Below are 18,447 nucleotides of genomic sequence, written 5' to 3'. Positions count from 1 at the left end.
AATTTTATAACTACACTTGGTAACAACTATTTACCATAAACCAACAACTGTTTTTTACCTGGCAAAATGCAGCAGACCTTTAGAAAAATCGCCTTATATATAATATATATTATTTTTTTAAAATATATCATCATAAAGACAAAGAATTGAATTTTATATAAAATGAGATTAAAAAGCCAATTATTAATATATCATTGATTCATTAACGTCAATATTTTCTATAACAACAAATAAAGCTACAAGTAGAAGCTATATAAGTTCTTTAGTGATTGAGGAAGGTAGTTCTGTATAATGTAGTGAGCTTGAACACTAGTCACATTTCTCAGTTACCGGAAGAGAAGCAAATCACAGCCCACTTACCACTGGAACACCACCAGGACCCTTGACCTGGATGATCCTTCTCCCATTCCTTGCACAATTTCTCATCGAGACCATCTGGAAGGGCGACTTGTACATCGGCTTTACAGGTCCTTAAGCTCAATGAAACAACACCATTATGAGCCAATGGTCCAATTGCGACATCCCAGTCTGTGGTACGAGGCCATTGTCTGTCACCAGCCAGTTTTCTATAGTTCAAATCACCCTTAAAGATGACTAGGTCTGAGTTCATTAGGTCCTTGTGAATTTCGGCTCCGTGGTATTTGGTCTCCGATGGGTCAATGGCCCAGTAATCTAGGTGAGTAGTCCAGAAGCTATCAGTACGTAATTCTAATGAGCCATTTTTCACAAAATTACTTAGTTCAGAAGCGAATAAATTCAAAGAGGAATCATCTTCGGAGCCAACAGCTACTGGGAAAAATTCTCTGTCTTCTAGATCTTTTACCAGTGCATCATAATCCTTCAGCATAACGTCACTCACCATGTATGGCATATCCTTAGCGTGGAAGATACATTTTGATGCCAACTTAGATTCAATTAAGAACGCAGCCAACATCAAATCAGCATATAATTCAAAACCAGAATTATCAAGAACGAAATCAACACGTTTAGATTGCTTTGTTGAGTTTAGCAAGGATTCCCAGGCCTTATCAGTATCGTTGACAACAATCTTAGCCTCAGATTCCTCTCTAGCCTTGGCACCTTGAATAGACTTAATGTCCTCTAACGTAATATTTGTTAATAGGGACAAATCGGTAGCATTACCCCAAAGAGAAACTTCGATAAACTCCTTGAATAAAATCTGTAGAATTTCCAAATCAGATTCCTTATTAACATCCAGGGTCTTCAATTGTTCACGTAGATTTTTATATCTGTGAGCCAATTCCACAACACCATATAACGAGGACTTGAACGTGGCCTGCTTCAATCTATCAAATATATCAAATTTTTGCCAGTATTCTGCCTTCTTACTCATAAATAGAACATTGATACGTCTGTAAAGATAGACTTCAGCAAATAACCACTCAGCATTGGCCCAACTACGGTTAATAGCAGAAGATTCTTTTAGATACTCGTTGAAAGAACCAGGAACATTGGCAATCTTGATCTCCTCTTCGGTGAATGCACGTAGTTCTGTATTCTTAAGGATCTCCTCACGTAACTCAGCAAGCTCCTTTTCCAACACTAGACCCTCACTAATAACTTCCTGAGTAGCTCCAGCTTTCTTCAACTCCTCCACCTCAGTCTTGATATCATCAACAGCGTTTTGACAAATAATTGGCCAACGCTCTTCAGCAGTAAAAGCACCAAAAGTACCTTTATCAGAGGTCAAAAATCTTCTAGGGACTGACATTAGTATATTTATCGACGGTCCTGTATAGAGTTTGTTAAAGAATAAAGCTTAGTCGAATACAGTATAATGTTAAAAAACAACAACAAAATACCAGTAAAAAGACTAGTGCTAATTAATTTTAATTAACTATATATTGTAATTATTTCCCTCGAGAAACAATATGACGTCATGTTATCCAAATACTATATACGAAAACGCATATGATATATAACGTTTATAGTGATACCATTTGACGGTTTTCTGGAATTTGGAGCTATTGATATTAATCATCGGAAGACCGATGGTTAACTCCAGTGGAAGGTAATAGTCATTTACTGATCATATTATAGTTTCATTTAATCTTTTAATAATACGCAAGGGTAAAAGAAAGAAAGAGAGACTTTGGAAGGATCAACAAGTCATTAGGACGGTTTAATAATATCATTGGAACTAATAAAACAAAAAAACAAGAGGAAAAGGCATGAGTTTCTTCTCTAATTTGCCAGCTACAGCTGGCTCACATGGCCCTCAAGGTGTATCCTCATTATATCCAACTATATTTGAGGTTGTTTCTTCAGAAGAGATCGATGAACTGTTGCCTGCCTCAATACGATACATTTTAACAAATTATTGGATCTCGCGGTACCCTAATTGGTTGACATTACAAGTGAACAACTATTTTGAGGAATGGTTTGGGGTTGGTTTGCAAGGGTTTGTGGAATGGTACCATATCAATAAATACAATTCGACATTTGTGGATAAATTTTATGGATTACAAAGGTTTAACAACAGTGATCCAGTTTTGACATTGTCTCAAGCTACAAGGCAGGCTAAGGAATCTGGAAACCCTAACTTGCAGTGGCCTAAGTCATTGCAATTAACATCTGGTCAGAAAAGAGTAGTACTATTGCAAAAGATTATATTACCTTATTTACACACCAAGATAGACGACTACTATAACAAATTGAAAGTTAAGTTGACATTGTTAAATAATGAATTGTCTGAAGAACAAGATGAGTCTGAAAAAGGAAATGGAAGCAAATTTGCTAGAATAAAAAAAATTGTTATTAAATGGTTTGTGAGATTGTATCCGCTATGGAATAGTTTGTGTTCCCTATTAAATATGGCAGTTAAACTGGCTTTCTTAACTGGTAAGACAGGATCGATGACATTCCTAGAGTACTTGTTTAAGATAGAATATACTAGAATGGTCCTACCATTGGAAAATGATATCATCACACCTGCAAGAACTCTAGATTCTAGGGATAGGCCCATTAGAACTAATAGTCCTGCTATCATAGGTCTCTTCTCTAGAATTTTTAAGTCTATAGGAGGAGTGGCTGGTTTGTCAGGATCCCAATTGTTCCCTGCATTTATTTTCATGCTTCGTGTATACCAGTGGTGGACTACAGAAGACCTAACTGCAAAATTGCAAAAGAAATTAAATGATATAGATAGAGATATCCCTAGACCACCAAATGTGAATAGTTCTCAGAATATCGAAGATAGTAATTCTGATATTGATGAGAAGCTGAAGGAAACAGTCAACAAGAAAAGTGATATCTGCCCTATTTGTAAAGAGCAGATCCAAAATCCATGTGTATTGGAAACAGGGTACGTAACTTGCTATGCTTGTGCAATGGACTATATTCCGTCCCATGAAGGCCGTTGTCCTGTTACTGGAAAACGACTTTTGGGTTGTCAGTATGATAACGAAACAGGAGAATGGAAGGTAATCACAGGTATTAGGAGACTTTTAATATAGCATATATTGCGAAATATTATGTCTTTTCATTTTCTATCGCAATATCTAATTTATAATATATTCCCTTAGTTTAAGACATTGCACTGAATAAATACCTATTTCATGTATCTTCTATTTGTTCTATTTAGACTTCATATTCACTATTTCCCACTGCTCTAGACTTAACTGTATGAGTCTAATATCATTTTCCATTTTTTGCATAGATTCTTCAATATCGTCAGTAGGGCCCTTACGCAAAATATGCACAATAACAGCGATCTTATTCAAAATTACAGGGTTTAGAGGTTTTTCAACAGTTGATCTTGTTTGCAAGAAGCTAATTATCCTTGTCACTTCTGATTTTATTGCAGCCCATTTAGTATCGAAGTACTCAATTTCTTCATTGACTGATATATTATCTAATTCGTTACTTTTAGCGTTATTCGCATTACTAGGTATAGAAACATCAGAAGTAATAATTTCAAAATCTATCGGTTGCAGGTCTAAATTATAATTCACGATGATATTGCATTTTAAATTCAATTGATTATGAGTTTCTTGATAAATCTTGCTTCTAGTATCATCTTTAAAATCATCACCAGTAGCATAGGAAAATAAAACCGTAGTGCCGCATAGGTTTTGGTTATAATCTATCAATAACATTCGTATAACTTCTGAATAATCAAAGAGCTTCTCATTTATTACCAGAACCCCTAATATTTCATATTCTGGATGTATTGTGTTGATTAGCTCTAGTCTCTTATTAACTTGCTCTTTATCAATAATGAAACGCCCCGTACGTGGATCTCCAGTCAATACTACCGATAACGGGTATTGTATTTTTAATATTTTATCCTGTATAACAGTTCCCAGCAACAAGAAAAGCATGGCGTTCCTAGAACTATGGAAGTCCTTTACCAAACATAGTTTCTCATACTGAAAATTGACATCCAAAATAACAGTGGAATCTATCAGAATTTCAGTATGTTTGTTGCACATATTGATAGATAGAATAGTTATACACAAGGTATCTATGATATTCCCAGCAGCCCACCTGTTTTATATATTTTGTTATTCGTTTTATACGTTCTTCCCTAAATAAAACCCAGCTCAAGAATTGCTAACTAGAAAAAAGAAATTAATTGAAAAATCAAAACTATCTACAAGGTTTGATGAATTATATAGGTATGTAATTGTACTAAACGTACTTCTTGATATATAGGGAAAGAATGAATGAGTAAATATTATAAACGTAGGGTGGAAAGTAATGGGTAGTTGTAAATGGAGGACAACAAGTCTTTCTCAAACTTGAAACGGAAAAACGTTCGATTTTTCCTTGAATGCAAAAGAATGCAAAAGTACATCTCATCTAGACTATTACAGCACCATGGTCTATAACTAGTGATTGCTCAGTAGTTGGCTCGTAACAATACCATTTTAGAAGAGCATCCGAAGCAGCTCTAGCTTTGGCTTCCTTTAAAGAGGCACCGTAACCTTCCCCTAACTTTTCACCACCAGAAAATACACCAACAATAAATACAGGAGCTTTGCTGTGTCTACCAGACTCAGCAATTAGCTTGGAAATGGGTTTTTCTAGGGTTTCCCTACGACAAAGAGCAGCCAGTTCTCTTGTAGGGTTCTCGAACATGAATATCTTCGTTACATCCAACTTTCTTGATAGGATGTGATCATGAATAAATTTCACAGCACTATCAGATTTAGGTGTATTCTGAGTCGATGACCACAATGCAGCAATGATGCTTCTAACAGCTAGAGAGTAAGCGGCATCCTCAGAAAAGTTCTGAGCTGACAGTAATATCAGACCGTCCTCTCTATTCAGGGAATTGTTGAAGAATCGTAGCTTTCCAAGCGTGACAGAATAAGGTTCATTAGCTAAATATCTCTGCACGACTGGAGTATTTTCAGGTTCAATACCCCATGTCTTACCGATGTTTGCTAGCACACTTTGGGATAAGTATGCATCAACGGCAGCATTTAGCACTGCAATAGGTAACCTCGGGTATTTTTTTATTAAAAATTGTGTAACTTCATAGGTTAACAGATTTTTACCAAATATATTCAGTCCGTGATTGTCTAAACCCTTCTTAGTTGGAACCACACAGTCTCCTGCCTTTGACATATAGTTTGACGAGGAAGAAAACGGGTTCGCAATTCTTGATGGCAGATCAGCTGTTCTACAGGTTAGACAACGTGCTAATGAAGAATACGTAAATTCCTGAGGCAAATTGAGCCTTCTATGCAATGCAATTAGCGCGGGAGATTTAACCGCCACTTCCTCTGGTATCTCATCCACTACTTTTTTAAGACCGTTGTAATATACACGATATCTATCCAATTCCGCAGTATCAACCTTTGAAGTAGCTGTACTCAACTGCCTCACAGAAGCAAAAGATCTCAAATAACGCACTGCGCCTGTACAATTTCTCGCCAGAGAAGGTATTTGCATAAACATCGGATATAGCTTATTTTTGTCTCTTTCCCTTCTTCTATATATTTCACTATTCCTTTTCTTATTCGATCTTAGGTCCTTGTCTTTTTGTTAAGCTTTAAACAGGAAGCCAATATCTTATCTTTTTCTTCTTTAGCTTTGTGAAAGATAACCCAAATGAAATGAACTCGAAGTCAAATGAACAGACCAACGATATAATTTACGGTTTCTAGGATTATAACGAACTCAATATACCTAATTTCTTTTTTTCACTCTTAGTGGCTACTGAGTCCTCCTTTCCCAAACACCAAGAGCTCTCTCAAAAGAGAAAGATTTTTTTTTTTTATTTTGTTAGTGTGGTTATCTTATAATCTTATACGTTTTTAGTCAGATGGGGGCGTATTTTAAATATAATTATATACGAATAATTGAGCAAAAGATTTTATTTCAGACAAATAATTATGGTTTCATTAAAAAAACAACTAATTACAATGGGCGTGTGGCGTAGTTGGTAGCGCGCTCCCTTAGCATGGGAGAGGTCTTCGGTTCGATTCCGGACTCGTCCAATAATTAATATTTTTTTTAAATCTCAACGTTATGTTTTTTTCCTATTTTGGACATGCTCATCGCTCAATTTTTATTTTTTTTTTTATTTGATATAGTTTGAAGTATATTGTGGTTGTATTGATGCAAACTTCACAGGTGAGTATTAATCAAATATATGCTATATCTTCTTAGAATACCGTTCTAATAATGCTGGCTCACTTGGGTGCAGGTGTATGCCGTTGTAATGTAATTGCAAAGAGGTTTAGTCACTTACCGACTATATACTCTATGGTGACGCCCAGGCAGAAGTCAGCTGTTGCGATAGTTAGAGTCTCGGGGGATAAGTGCTCATATATATATGAACGTTTGACTAACAGGTCCTCGGCGAACTTAGATGCTCGGAGGGCTCATTTGAGGTCACTCTATGATCGTAATGGTGGTCTGATAGATCAAGCTTTAGTGCTCTATTTCAAGGGTCCGCACTCCTTTACCGGTGAGGACGTGTTAGAATTTCAGGTACATGGTGGCAGAGCAATATCTGATGCACTAATGGCATCTATACGCTCTCTAGATAACAGAGATGAAGATATCGAGATACGCGTGGCGGGACCAGGTGAGTTCTCGAAACGTGCCTTCCATAACGATAAATTCGACTTGACAAGTCTCGAAGGTATCAATTCAATGGTGGACGCAAAAACTGAAAGTGAGAGGCGTTCTGCATTGTTGTCTTTCACCGGTAAGAACAGGCAAACCTTCGAGCAATGGCGTAAAATTGTGTTGGAAAATAACGCTAAACTCACTGCGATTATCGATTTTTCGGAGGATGCTGATTTTGAGTCTGAATACAGTACAATAATGTCAGAAGTTCTGAGTGATATGTCACAGCTTCGGAAAGAGGTCGAACATTTTATAAAAAGAGTGGAAAGGGCCAGTTTACTACAGAGCGGAATAAACATGACTTTGATAGGATCACCAAACGTGGGGAAATCTTCTTTACTTAATTCAATAGTTAATGATGACATCTCTATAGTTAGCGATATACCTGGAACCACAAGAGATGTAGTATCATCCGTGGTAGACATTAATGGGTATAAGATCAATCTCTTTGACACAGCTGGAATCAGAATTAATACCAATGACAAAATTGAGAAAATGGGGATCGAAAGAGCTAAACAGAAATCTCAAGAAAGTGATATCTGCCTTTGCGTCCTTGACGTCTCTACCAGTTTCCCAAGCGGTGTCAAAAAAATACTTGATCCAAAACTCTTCAGTGGGAAACAGTTAATATTTGCTTTGAATAAAATCGATCTTATTTCAGATCACACTCAAACCTTAGCCATAACCAAAGAAATACAGGATACATATGGGCGAGGATCTACCATAGTTCCATTATCTTGTCTCACCAAAAATGGAATAGATGAGTTGAATGAAACGTTGATCTCACACTTCAAATGTCTTACTCAGGAAAGTGATTCAGAGGACCCTATTTCGGTCTCAAATAGGGTGCGAGAGATATTGACTCAAGATGTGCTATATGGGCTCGATAATTTCTTCCAGGTGCAGGAAACATTAGATGATATTGTCATCGCCACAGAAAACCTAAGGTACGTATCTGATGGTATTGGCAAGATTACAGGTGAAGTCATTGGCTTGGAAGAAGTTTTAGAGATTGTCTTTTCAAAATTCTGCGTTGGTAAGTAATGGCGAAACAAAAAATCTAACGAATAAACCTGTATATACTTGTAAAATCGAAATCTATTCATTAAAAAGTAACTAAAGAAAATGAACGAAATCTATCTGTCGTTCAATCTTATACATATTCATATCATTAAAGAGAAAAAGAGAAGAAAGGACCAAAATAATGGAAGAAAAATATTTCTATCAGTTTTAAAAATACGAAGTCAATATCGCATTCATCTAACAAAAGTAAATAGTTAGATTTAGAAACCAAGAGATTTTAGAATTGTTCGTTTCACCTGTTTTTCAAATTCTGCTCTGTTGTCCCTCCAGAGGATACAGGCATCAATGTTAGCTCCACTCTCAATATTAGGTTCACTTAACATACTCATCACACTAAGCAGAATCTTCTCCACACTCTGAACTGGTGACCATCTCTCCTCAGCCAACTCATACATATTAGGATCATCACCTGGAGAGTGTAGAATCGATATACAAACCTCACCATTGGGATAGATATTAGGATGCAGAATACTAGGTGTAAACGTCAATTTAGGTGGCGACAACGGATAATCCTTAGGGAATTGCAAAACAGCATTGAAAACCCCACCAGCATAAGGCGTATCAGGTGGTCCTTGGATCAAACAGTCCCACAAAAATAAGTTATCATCAGATTTAGGCCCCGCCACAATCCCAGGGGGTGAATCCCGTATTAGTTGTTGTAGTTCCTTATATAACCTCTTTTGAGCTGTCTTAGACATTCCTGAAATCCTTTTTTCCCCTTACTTTCTCCCAAATTATAAATACTATAAGCAAATCTAGGTAGTGCTAAGCTAAAGTAAGGGCAATTTGGCTCTTATTCTCATCCCTCTCTTCATTAATGATTTTATATTCCTATTTCTTGAGAAAAGGGTGATTTGCAGTTAAAAAAGCGGATTTCTCGATATTTTCAAAGAAAAAAAAAAGTCCATCAAACAGCCAAGTTAGTGTAAGTGATGATGATAAAGATAAAAATTCGATGAGCTATACATTTGGTTGATATCTAGTGAATAATAAGCTAAGAGGGCTATGGTATAAGGTAGATTGTTGAAAATAAAATATTTTTTGAAATAAAGGCAAAGAAATAGCTAAATTAAATTATTGATAGATTATTTTTAAGAAAAATAAAATAAGAAATGATTATATTTCGGAAGGAGAAGTATGCGTGTGTGAAATGTATACGAGGACATCGGTCTTCTACTTGTATGCATACGTCACGGATGCTTGTGAAAGTGAGGACTCGGGGTAGGCCATTTATGAAAGATGTTCGGGATGCGATTGTTGTTGATAACGTCGATAGAGCCGGCTGTCATTGTACAGAGCCCCATGATGAAGTTAAGACTGAAGAAGATAGTTCTAAGACTCCAGAGACCAACTATACTTGCAAAGGTATGAATAAGCAGCCTATATTATTTGTACGTGCTAAGAAAATGACGAAAGCTAGAATTGTCGGTGGTGAGTTGATGGAACTTATCGGTGACGAATTGCAGTTACATCTAAAGGAAGAAGAAGAATCTAGCGGATCACCTAGGCCGGCACAGCAACTACAAGACGAGAATATCTTTCATGCTGTAAAGAATGAAATAATACCACACAATGGTACTGTTCCTCCCTTTTCAACGGAATTTTCACTCTCACAGTTTCTCACTCGGCCAGTGCCCCAACTTGATGACGACGTTCACCTAGTATCAGATAAACTATCGAATAACAGTCATCAGATTGTAGGGAAAGATAATGAAGAAACTAGTCAAACTGATGATACAGATGTAAAACAAGCTATCGGTTTATCAATTGAAGAGGAGAAAAACATTTATCTTACAAAACGTGGAGTATATCTGAGTACTGAGTGTACTTGCTCAGAGACATCATGTGCATGCTCTAACTGTTTAATACATCGAACAGAAGAAGAACTGAATAGATATATTGAGCAATCGGGTATACCATTGACTAATTTATTGAAGAAGAATAGCGAAAGTAATTCACCTGAATTAGAAGAGATACAGACAAAGTCCGCATGTAAATGTAAACCAGAGGAGTGCTCTTGTGAAGGGTGCTTATTACATGCCACTGTTATTATACCGTTTCAAAGAATTATCATCAATGGTTTACTTAATATACAGTTTACGAAGAAAACTCTCATTAAATATAAGAAGAAGCTAATAAGCTACAAATATTGGTGGGATTTCTTAACTGTATATGTGCCGTACTTCCCAAATGAAAATTTAGAAGGTCTAGATATTATCGAATTTTTTGATAATATAATCATAAATTATCAGGATGCACTACCAGATGCCGCCGAAACAGAAAGGAACCTGAAAAACAATGCTAATGGGAAATTTGTATGCGAATCCTTGGCTAAATCAGAGAAGCACTTTGAACCTACTAAAGGTAATGACATAAATTTTTCGTATGCAAATTTCGAAAATATCGATGAAAACTCAATGTTCATCTAATAAATACTTAATAATATATTCTTTTATCCGATTGAGAATTTATTCGATTTTCTCTATCCTCATGCAAGTATGATTTTAAGCTGTTACGAAACGACTATATAACTTTGAACAATTAACTGCTCTTTATCGCTCTTTTCACTAAAGTAGATGTAAATATTATAATAATCCTATATGGTTTACGTGTTTTATTTATCCTTGTATATACATGAACCTAGAATTTACACAGAATTATATGCTATTATAAATATAGAGTTATTTTATTTACCAATTTTATCGAGGACAAAAAGAGCCTCTCGTTCCCCGCTTTCCCACGCACCGTATGCGCATCCAGCACCATCTAAGATGGTATGTTCACCTGCAAATCTTACCTTCGAGCTTTGTCCACCAGAAAGGGCAAGACAGACATCTAGCGCGTCATCACCTGGGTAACATGCAGAATAAGCACCTTTTGCAAATTCGTCGTTGGTCCAATCTGTTACAATAATATTACGAAGTATAGGCCCACTAACCTCAGGTGATCGTGTAACCTCATCGGTCATTGACATATGATTGACTATTGGAGATGGCGCATTAAACACCTCTAGAATTTTTGAGAGAACAGGTTTGAAGAATTCAAATGTCCTGGTTTTGTCATGTAAAGACTCTACATATTGTGTTAGTGGTGGCGCCATGAGCATCATGAAGGATGGGATACCAGTAGTCTTTTGCAAATTCACAAACATTAGGGGTTGATTCCATGGATCATGTTCCTTTGCCTTTAGTAATTCTTTAGTAATTTGTACCAGGTCAACCCATTTTATGTTATTAGAAGAACGAATCTGTTCGATAAAGCTCCTTCTGACGTCAGATGGTACATGTGCCATACTGATAATCTTTGAGGAAGGTAGGTCCCAATTACAGTCTTCAAATTCAAAGATTACTTTCCCTAGGGCGCCGAAATGCATTTTATCGAGCGCTTCTGCGATATTGGAGATAAGTGGGGGTTCAAATACAACCTCATTTCGGCTTAGCAAGCTCTGAGGGATAGTTACAATTACATATTTGCATCGAATCGGATCCGCGGATCCTTCCACGTACACTAGTTGTTCCTGCCCACTTTTATTGCCATCTCTGGCAATCTTAGTGACTTTAGTGTTGAGCCTTATAGCACCGAGGGTCTCCTTGATGCTATTCGCTATCCTCCTATATATGATGTCATAGTTCAGTACAAATGCGTTGCGCCCTTGATGTCCGAAAAAAGAATCACGTGCACTTAAATCATACCAGGACACACCATGCCATAGCTCCATGTACCTAGCGTACTGGAAGCCGTACCAGATTTGTTCATCTGTCATGAACCTGTTTCTTTTCTGCAAGTACAAGATCAGTAAATCATATAGGGCCACATCCGGTTTGGGGAATTCTTCCATGTCGTTGTGGTAATACAACTCAATAAACTTTTCAATCTCGTCTACGACCAGTCTTAGCGACACGTCCTTAATCTCCCCAGATTTGTCGATGATTACGGGGTCATTATCATCGAATACAAATGGGGCCCCCTTATCTTCAGCCACTTCTTCCTCGAAGAGCCTATTTGTAAGGGTATCATGATGCCAGGAGGCACCCAAGTCATAACGGTTGGTCTCTTTGTAACCAGCGACAGTATGTAGTCTACCACCTATACGGTCCCGGGCCTCTACCACTAGACATGTTTTTCCATGGCTTGTTAGCACAGAGGCTGCCTTCAGACCTGCAATACCAGCTCCTACTACTACTGTATCATAAATAATATCAGTCATTTAATCAATTGCAGTACACTAACTGGCCCCCCTTTTTTTGTTTTTAGGTTTTGGCCTTGTTTCTTTCTTTTTTACTACTATATATATCAATAAAACTATAATATATATATAACCTCAAAAAAACCCAAGAATATTTAAGAAATCATCAATATTTTTGATAAAATCAATTTAACTTGAAAATCATTACAAAAAAAAAGAAAGAATTTTTTTTTATTTTTTTAAGAAAAAATATAGTTTAGCATAAGACCCTATTATAAGCAAGTCAAAAATAGGTTAGGAAAAAGCTTAAACAATAATTTTTTGGGGTCCCTATTTGGCATTAAATTTCCACTTCACCTCAAGAACCCCATAGAAATGGTTTAAAATAGGGAAATCTTGGAAATGCCTAGAAAAATATATATTCATAGTTTCTTGAGAGAATGTCCCTAAATTCATTGCGTTATCATGCCTAATAAGGATTTTTATGAAAGTGGGGGCGATGAAATATATTAGCTATTATATTTTTTTGTTGACGAAGTCAGTAAGACGTATCGAATACACAATGAATATGTAATAATATTTCAAGTGGTTTTAGTAAAACCAAATAACAAAACAAAAAAAAAAAATACATATAAAGATCTACATGTAGTTAAGAAAAAAAAAAGAAAAATTAACAACCTTGTAATACCATATTAAAATAATTAAGTAAAGTAAAATAAAATGAGTAAACGTAATAGAAATGAGGTGTTAACGCGGTATATCAATGTCTATGGGTATGGAGTGACGAATCGCGTGATCACGACCTTGTGGGAAGACGAGAACACGCTGTGCTATGGAGTGAGTCACAATGGGATCACTGTACTACGCCGAGCTGACAACAATATGGTCAATGGGACTAAGCTGCTCAACGTCACTGGGATGACTCGGGGCCGCCGGGACTGTATAATCAAGAACGAGCACGAGCGCCATGTCGTGAAAGTTGGCTCAATGTTTCTGAAGGGCGTGTGGATCCCGTTGCACCGTGCGGTGATGATCGCGCGACAGGAAGGCGTGGAACAGTTGCTGTACCCGCTGTTTGTCCTCGAGATAGACGCCCTGGTCCGCGAGTACGGTGTTCAACACCCGGTGAGATCACACCGTGAGATCCACCACACAAACCCGCAACCGCGCGCCATTGCAGAATATTCCATTCCACGACATGTCAGGGCCTCACTGACTGCGCACGGAAATGGAAACGGATATACACCTACGTATACACCTACGTATACTCCTGCGTACTCCCCAGCGTACACACCTACCTACTACTATAAGAGTCGTCTTTCCAACGCTACCTACGTCAGCCCTGGCTATAGTCCCGGTTATAGTCCCGGTTATAGTCCCGGCTACAGCCCTTCCTCTAGTGGGTACTGTGAGATTCCCACAGAGGAGAATGCCAACAACCGCACTTGTGACGAGAACACAGATGAGTTCATCCGTGTACCCGACGACGATCCATCCTCAAAGACCATCACGTACCAGCGAACTCCATGGGACACTCCACGGGACCCACAGGATACGCCACGGGACACCGTACTGCGCAATAGACCACGCGATATGCCATGCGATATGCCACGCGAAATTCCACGCGATTTCTTAACTAAGAGACACTGTGCCACACGGATCCAGTACGACCCGATCCGCGACGAAATCCGACCTCAACGTTAATCACTATATACTACAGGTCATATGTATTTTCTCTATTTATGATATTTAAATTTTTTCCATTTAAAACCCGAAAAGCACTTCCCATCCGATAACTCCCCCCCTTTTCCCATACGTACATTGAAATTACCGCAACACAGAAAGTAAAAAGAGGAAAAGCTAAACGAGGGTCCCACAGAGAACACAATGGAGACAGAGAGAGAGAGGTACGAAGCTAAAGAAGGTAACCTGCCCATACTAGTACATCAACGGTATAACAGCAACGCAACGCTATATACTCCTGGCACTTAATTTTGATGTAATTTGAACAATAATAACGGGCAAGTGGCAGTGAGCTATGGGCAGCGGGCAGTGAGCTATGGGCAGTAGTCTCTAATATTGTATTGTATTGTATTTGTATTGTATTGTTCGTCTTGTCTTCTCAGTGTGGATTGATTTGGGAAGAAAAACGGCCTGATCAAACCGATACCTGCAAAATGCGATAGAATTTTTTTTGTTCAAAGTGCGATAGAAAAAAAACAATGAAAAAAAAAAAGTTGTAGGGACCCATCACAAAATAAATAAACGATTGGTTTTAGAGACAAGGAATAAAGAAAGAAAAAAAATTAATATATAAATATATAGGTACGTATCATTATTTTATTTCTTCTTAATTAAAAAATACTCTAAAATATCAATATAAACCAACAAATAACAAAAAAAACATTAACAAAAAACAAAAAAAATGTCTTTTGAGAATATTACTAATACCTCTGTAGTGGAGAGTAGTATTGCTTCTCAACTAATTGAAAAGGTTTCTAGTTTTTCATATTTACAGTTATTTGTTACTCTGATATGTGTTGTGTTGGTATGGGACCAGGTCTCGTACCAGATCAAGAAGGGTAACATTGCTGGTCCTAGGTTTAAGATTTATCCAATTATTGGTCCATTTTTGGAGTCTCTAGACCCTAAGTTCGAGGAGTACAAGGCCAAGTGGGATAGTGGTCCATTGTCCTGTGTCTCCATCTTCCACAAGTTCGTTATCATTGCCTCTACCAGAGACCTGGCCAGAAAAGTGCTTCAAGCACCAAAATACGTCAAGCCTTGTGTTGTCGATGTTGCTGTTAAGATTCTAAGACCTAACAACTGGGTTTTCCTAGACGGTAAGGCCCACACCGACTACAGAAAGTCTCTAAACGGTCTGTTCACAAAGACCGCTTTGGCTCAATACTTGCCTCCTTTGGAAGAATTGATGGATAAGTACATGGAGAAATTTGTTCAATTGTCCAAGGACAACAAGTACGAACCTCAAATCTTCTTCCATGAGATGAGAGAAATCCTATGTGCTTTGTCTCTAAGATCCTTCTGTGGTGACTACATCAGTGAAGACCAAATTAGAAAGATTGCCGATGATTACTACTTGGTTACCGCTGCCCTTGAACTAGTCAACTTCCCAATTATCTTGCCTTTCACCAAGACCTGGTACGGTAAGAGAACCGCAGACATGGCTATGAAGATTTTCGAAGACTGTGCCCAAAGAGCTAAGGACCACATCGCTGCTGGTGGTAAGCCAATTTGTGTTATGGACGCTTGGTGCCAATTGATGCATGACGCTAAGAACCGTGATGATGATGACGCCAGACTTTTGCACAGAGAATTCTCCAATAAGGAAATCTCTGAGGCTGTCTTTACTTTCTTGTTTGCTTCCCAAGATGCTTCTTCTTCTTTGGCTTGTTGGTTATTCCAAATTGTTGCTGACAGACCAGATGTTCTAGAAAAGATCAGAGAAGAACAACTACGTGTCCGTGATGGTGACATTAACAAGAGATTGGATATCGACTTGGTTGATGAAATGAAATACACTCACATGGTTGTTAAGGAAACTCTACGTTACAGACCTCCAGTCCTGATGGTTCCATACGTTGTTAAGAATAAGTTCCCAGTTGTCCCAGATTACAGTGCTCCAAAGGGCTCCATGTTGATCGCTACCTTATACCCAGCATTGCATGATCCAGAAGTATACGAAAACCCAGACGACTTCATCCCAGAGAGATGGGAAGAAGGTTCCGCTGCTAACGCCGCTAAGAAGAATTGGTTAGTTTTCGGTTGTGGTCCTCACGTTTGTTTAGGTCAAACCTATGTTATGATCACTATGACTGCCTTGATCGGTAAATTCGCTCTATTCACCGATTTCAAACATACGGTCACTCCATTGAGTGAAAAAATTAAGGTTTTTGCTACTATCTTCCCTAAGGATGACTTGCTATTGACCTTCAAGAAGAGAGACCCAGTTACTGGTGAGATTAAAGAATAAATAAAGTAGTGGTGCATGTATATTCTGAGTGGTTACTAAGAGCTACATCATCTTTATTTATTTCTTCCCGAAGTGGAAGGTTCACATCAAATATAAGAATTTGATGTAATTGATCTCTTATTTTCGTCAATTTTATTTTATTTCCCTTTGATGTATGCTTTATTTTATCAAACTATTCTTTTGACACGGTCCTAAATAAGACCACAGTTTACTCCTAATCAACACTTTACCGGACATTTGCTTAACTAATGTCTTCCTATAGATTTTTTCAATGACAATTTTATGTATATCCTTTCTATTTAAAATAAATTCAGTACAATTTTTTTAAGTACTCTATTCTATTATGAAATTTCCATCGTTTTGTAGTAGCCGTCAGCACGTAATCTATGCTTGTTGATCTATTAAATTAGTATGCTTAAGTTGCTATTCAAGTAAAACTGTGACGTGAAGTTCACTTTGATCAACATTTGGTGATTAACACCGTCGCATATATGAAGTAAAAAAGTACAATGCATATTTTTTATTATAAAAATTAATTAAGAACATATTAGTCGAAAACAACCTTTTTACCTTCGAATTTAGCTTTCTTACGCTTTTCTTCTGCCATCTTCTTGGCAATCCAAGAAGGATGATCTTCGGTTTCTGCTACTCTCTTACGATTGATTTCTTTCTCCCTCTTTTCTTCGAACTTCTTTTCTAAGTATTCCTTTTGTTGCTCAGATCTTGCAGCTCTCTTAGCAACACGTTCCTCATATTCCTCTTGTCTCTTTTGTCTCTTTTCTCTTTCTTTCTCGAGCTCTCTTTGAACATGCTTAGCTTTAGAACCGTATTTTTGTTCCCAAATCTTCCTTCTAGCTCTTTGACCTCTTCTATTCTTCTTAACGGGCTTAATATCAATTTGCTCCTTAGCGATTTTATCATCCTCGATTTCATCGTCACTACCTCCGCTAATATAACCAACCATTAATTCAGGAAGCTCGCCTCTTGCATCCTTAGATTTCTTTTCTTTCTTTTGAGCCAGAGAAATATTCACATTCTCATTATCCGACAATTCGCTGTCCTCATCATCTCCTTCACTCTCTGAGTCTACTAGCATGTTATCATACTGCTTCAACAAGGTTTCTTCATCCATATTTTCATCATATTCTATATTATCTTCTATACCGCTATCAGAGTAGTCATCTTCTTCGACATCGCCTTGAATAGGAGTGCTATCTTGTTCATCTTTACCAACAGGTTGCTTATCTTTCTTTTGGAGTTTCTGTTTCTCCAATTTCTTTTCCCGATTGATATTGAGGAATGTATCTATTGAATCGTCAAATTTATCAATCAACTCTTTGTATTTTTTACCATTCATTATACGACTTACCATGACATCTGCTCCTTTAATAGCCATCACATTAGTATTCCAAACGTTACTAGGATTGAATTTGTGGTCTTTGTTTTTCCAAATAGTAACATATTCATGATCTTCTGCCCATTTTGGAATACGCTTATCTGATACTTCTTCTTTGGCTTGAACTAGATTATGAGATGATTTTTGCAGTTTCGTAATTACCAACTTTATAATCTTTGATTTCATTACGAGAGTACTGAATTCCTTCAAACCTTCATCTTCTTGTCCAAGTTTCTTCTGGATAGATTGGATAACCTCCTGAAATTTAGAAATATCATTGTTCACAAAACTTTTAATTGTCTTGTAAATATAGTTACTAACATGCTTCTCAATATTGTGAAGTTTTCTATTCAGTATCTCGATCCTAGTATTTCTCAAATTTTCTATTAAGTTTTCCTTGTTCAAAGTAGCAAGTATTTTAGTAATTTTCTTACTGTTTTTCCTTCCTTTAGCATTATAGTATCTTTGAGTAAGGTTGAATCTCGGTTGGAAATTATCTTGAGTACCTTGCAAGTAGTGCCATTGATATTCGTACCCGTCCAATTTGAATAGCAAATTTTCCTTCGACATTGTTTACGTTAGTTATTGTACTCTAATTCAATTTTATTAACCTATTATATTCTGTTAAATAGAAGAAGAAGTAAACACTTCCTTATCACCTAATGAAACCAGAGAATATAC

At 37.2% G+C, this 18,447-nt stretch overlaps 11 protein-coding genes across 11 annotated transcripts; 5 read left to right on the top strand and 6 right to left on the bottom strand.

The window, feature by feature from the left end:
• Positions 1-322: 322 nt before the first annotated feature.
• RNJ42_03837 (putative methyltransferase) lies at positions 323-1,732 on the bottom strand (the record flags this gene model as incomplete). Its single annotated transcript, XM_071054001.1, has 1 exon — positions 323-1,732. One exon carries the CDS (start codon positions 1,730-1,732, stop codon positions 323-325), a length of 1,410 nt encoding a protein of 469 aa, XP_070910413.1.
• Positions 1,733-2,192: 460 nt separating this feature from the next.
• On the top strand, positions 2,193-3,476 carry PEX12 (ubiquitin-protein ligase peroxin 12; the record flags this gene model as incomplete). Its single annotated transcript, XM_071054000.1, has 1 exon — positions 2,193-3,476. The coding sequence occupies one exon, from the start codon at positions 2,193-2,195 to the stop codon at positions 3,474-3,476; it is 1,284 nt and encodes a 427-aa protein (XP_070910412.1).
• Positions 3,477-3,596: 120 nt separating this feature from the next.
• Positions 3,597-4,454, bottom strand: CSI1 (Csi1p; the record flags this gene model as incomplete). The annotated part of the gene is made up of 1 exon (XM_071053999.1): positions 3,597-4,454. The coding sequence occupies one exon, from the start codon at positions 4,452-4,454 to the stop codon at positions 3,597-3,599; it is 858 nt and encodes a 285-aa protein (XP_070910411.1).
• A 370-nt stretch (positions 4,455-4,824) lies between these two features.
• MRPL3 (mitochondrial 54S ribosomal protein mL44 MRPL3) lies at positions 4,825-5,928 on the bottom strand (the record flags this gene model as incomplete). The annotated part of the gene is made up of 1 exon (XM_071053998.1): positions 4,825-5,928. One exon carries the CDS (start codon positions 5,926-5,928, stop codon positions 4,825-4,827), a length of 1,104 nt encoding a protein of 367 aa, XP_070910410.1.
• A 729-nt stretch (positions 5,929-6,657) lies between these two features.
• MSS1 (Mss1p) lies at positions 6,658-8,151 on the top strand (the record flags this gene model as incomplete). The annotated part of the gene is made up of 1 exon (XM_071053997.1): positions 6,658-8,151. One exon carries the CDS (start codon positions 6,658-6,660, stop codon positions 8,149-8,151), a length of 1,494 nt encoding a protein of 497 aa, XP_070910409.1.
• Positions 8,152-8,390: 239 nt separating this feature from the next.
• UBC7 (E2 ubiquitin-conjugating protein UBC7) lies at positions 8,391-8,888 on the bottom strand (the record flags this gene model as incomplete). The annotated part of the gene is made up of 1 exon (XM_071053996.1): positions 8,391-8,888. One exon carries the CDS (start codon positions 8,886-8,888, stop codon positions 8,391-8,393), a length of 498 nt encoding a protein of 165 aa, XP_070910408.1.
• A 414-nt stretch (positions 8,889-9,302) lies between these two features.
• Positions 9,303-10,619, top strand: MAC1 (Mac1p; the record flags this gene model as incomplete). The annotated part of the gene is made up of 1 exon (XM_071053995.1): positions 9,303-10,619. The coding sequence occupies one exon, from the start codon at positions 9,303-9,305 to the stop codon at positions 10,617-10,619; it is 1,317 nt and encodes a 438-aa protein (XP_070910407.1).
• A 257-nt stretch (positions 10,620-10,876) lies between these two features.
• FMS1 (polyamine oxidase) lies at positions 10,877-12,397 on the bottom strand (the record flags this gene model as incomplete). The annotated part of the gene is made up of 1 exon (XM_071053994.1): positions 10,877-12,397. The coding sequence occupies one exon, from the start codon at positions 12,395-12,397 to the stop codon at positions 10,877-10,879; it is 1,521 nt and encodes a 506-aa protein (XP_070910406.1).
• Positions 12,398-13,096: 699 nt separating this feature from the next.
• On the top strand, positions 13,097-14,080 carry RNJ42_03829 (KilA-N domain-containing protein; the record flags this gene model as incomplete). The annotated part of the gene is made up of 1 exon (XM_071053993.1): positions 13,097-14,080. The coding sequence occupies one exon, from the start codon at positions 13,097-13,099 to the stop codon at positions 14,078-14,080; it is 984 nt and encodes a 327-aa protein (XP_070910405.1).
• A 721-nt stretch (positions 14,081-14,801) lies between these two features.
• ERG5 (C-22 sterol desaturase) lies at positions 14,802-16,370 on the top strand (the record flags this gene model as incomplete). Its single annotated transcript, XM_071053992.1, has 1 exon — positions 14,802-16,370. The coding sequence occupies one exon, from the start codon at positions 14,802-14,804 to the stop codon at positions 16,368-16,370; it is 1,569 nt and encodes a 522-aa protein (XP_070910404.1).
• Positions 16,371-16,917: 547 nt separating this feature from the next.
• BUD22 (Bud22p) lies at positions 16,918-18,336 on the bottom strand (the record flags this gene model as incomplete). Its single annotated transcript, XM_071053991.1, has 1 exon — positions 16,918-18,336. The coding sequence occupies one exon, from the start codon at positions 18,334-18,336 to the stop codon at positions 16,918-16,920; it is 1,419 nt and encodes a 472-aa protein (XP_070910403.1).
• Between the last annotated feature and the right edge of the window lie 111 nt (positions 18,337-18,447).

The sequence above is a fragment of the Nakaseomyces bracarensis genome, assembly GCF_045282275.1.
Source record: "Nakaseomyces bracarensis strain CBM3 chromosome Unknown Scaff12_0, whole genome shotgun sequence".
Taxonomy (NCBI): Eukaryota; Fungi; Ascomycota; class Saccharomycetes; order Saccharomycetales; family Saccharomycetaceae; genus Nakaseomyces; species Nakaseomyces bracarensis.
This window is presented reverse-complemented; position numbering and strand designations above follow the sequence as displayed.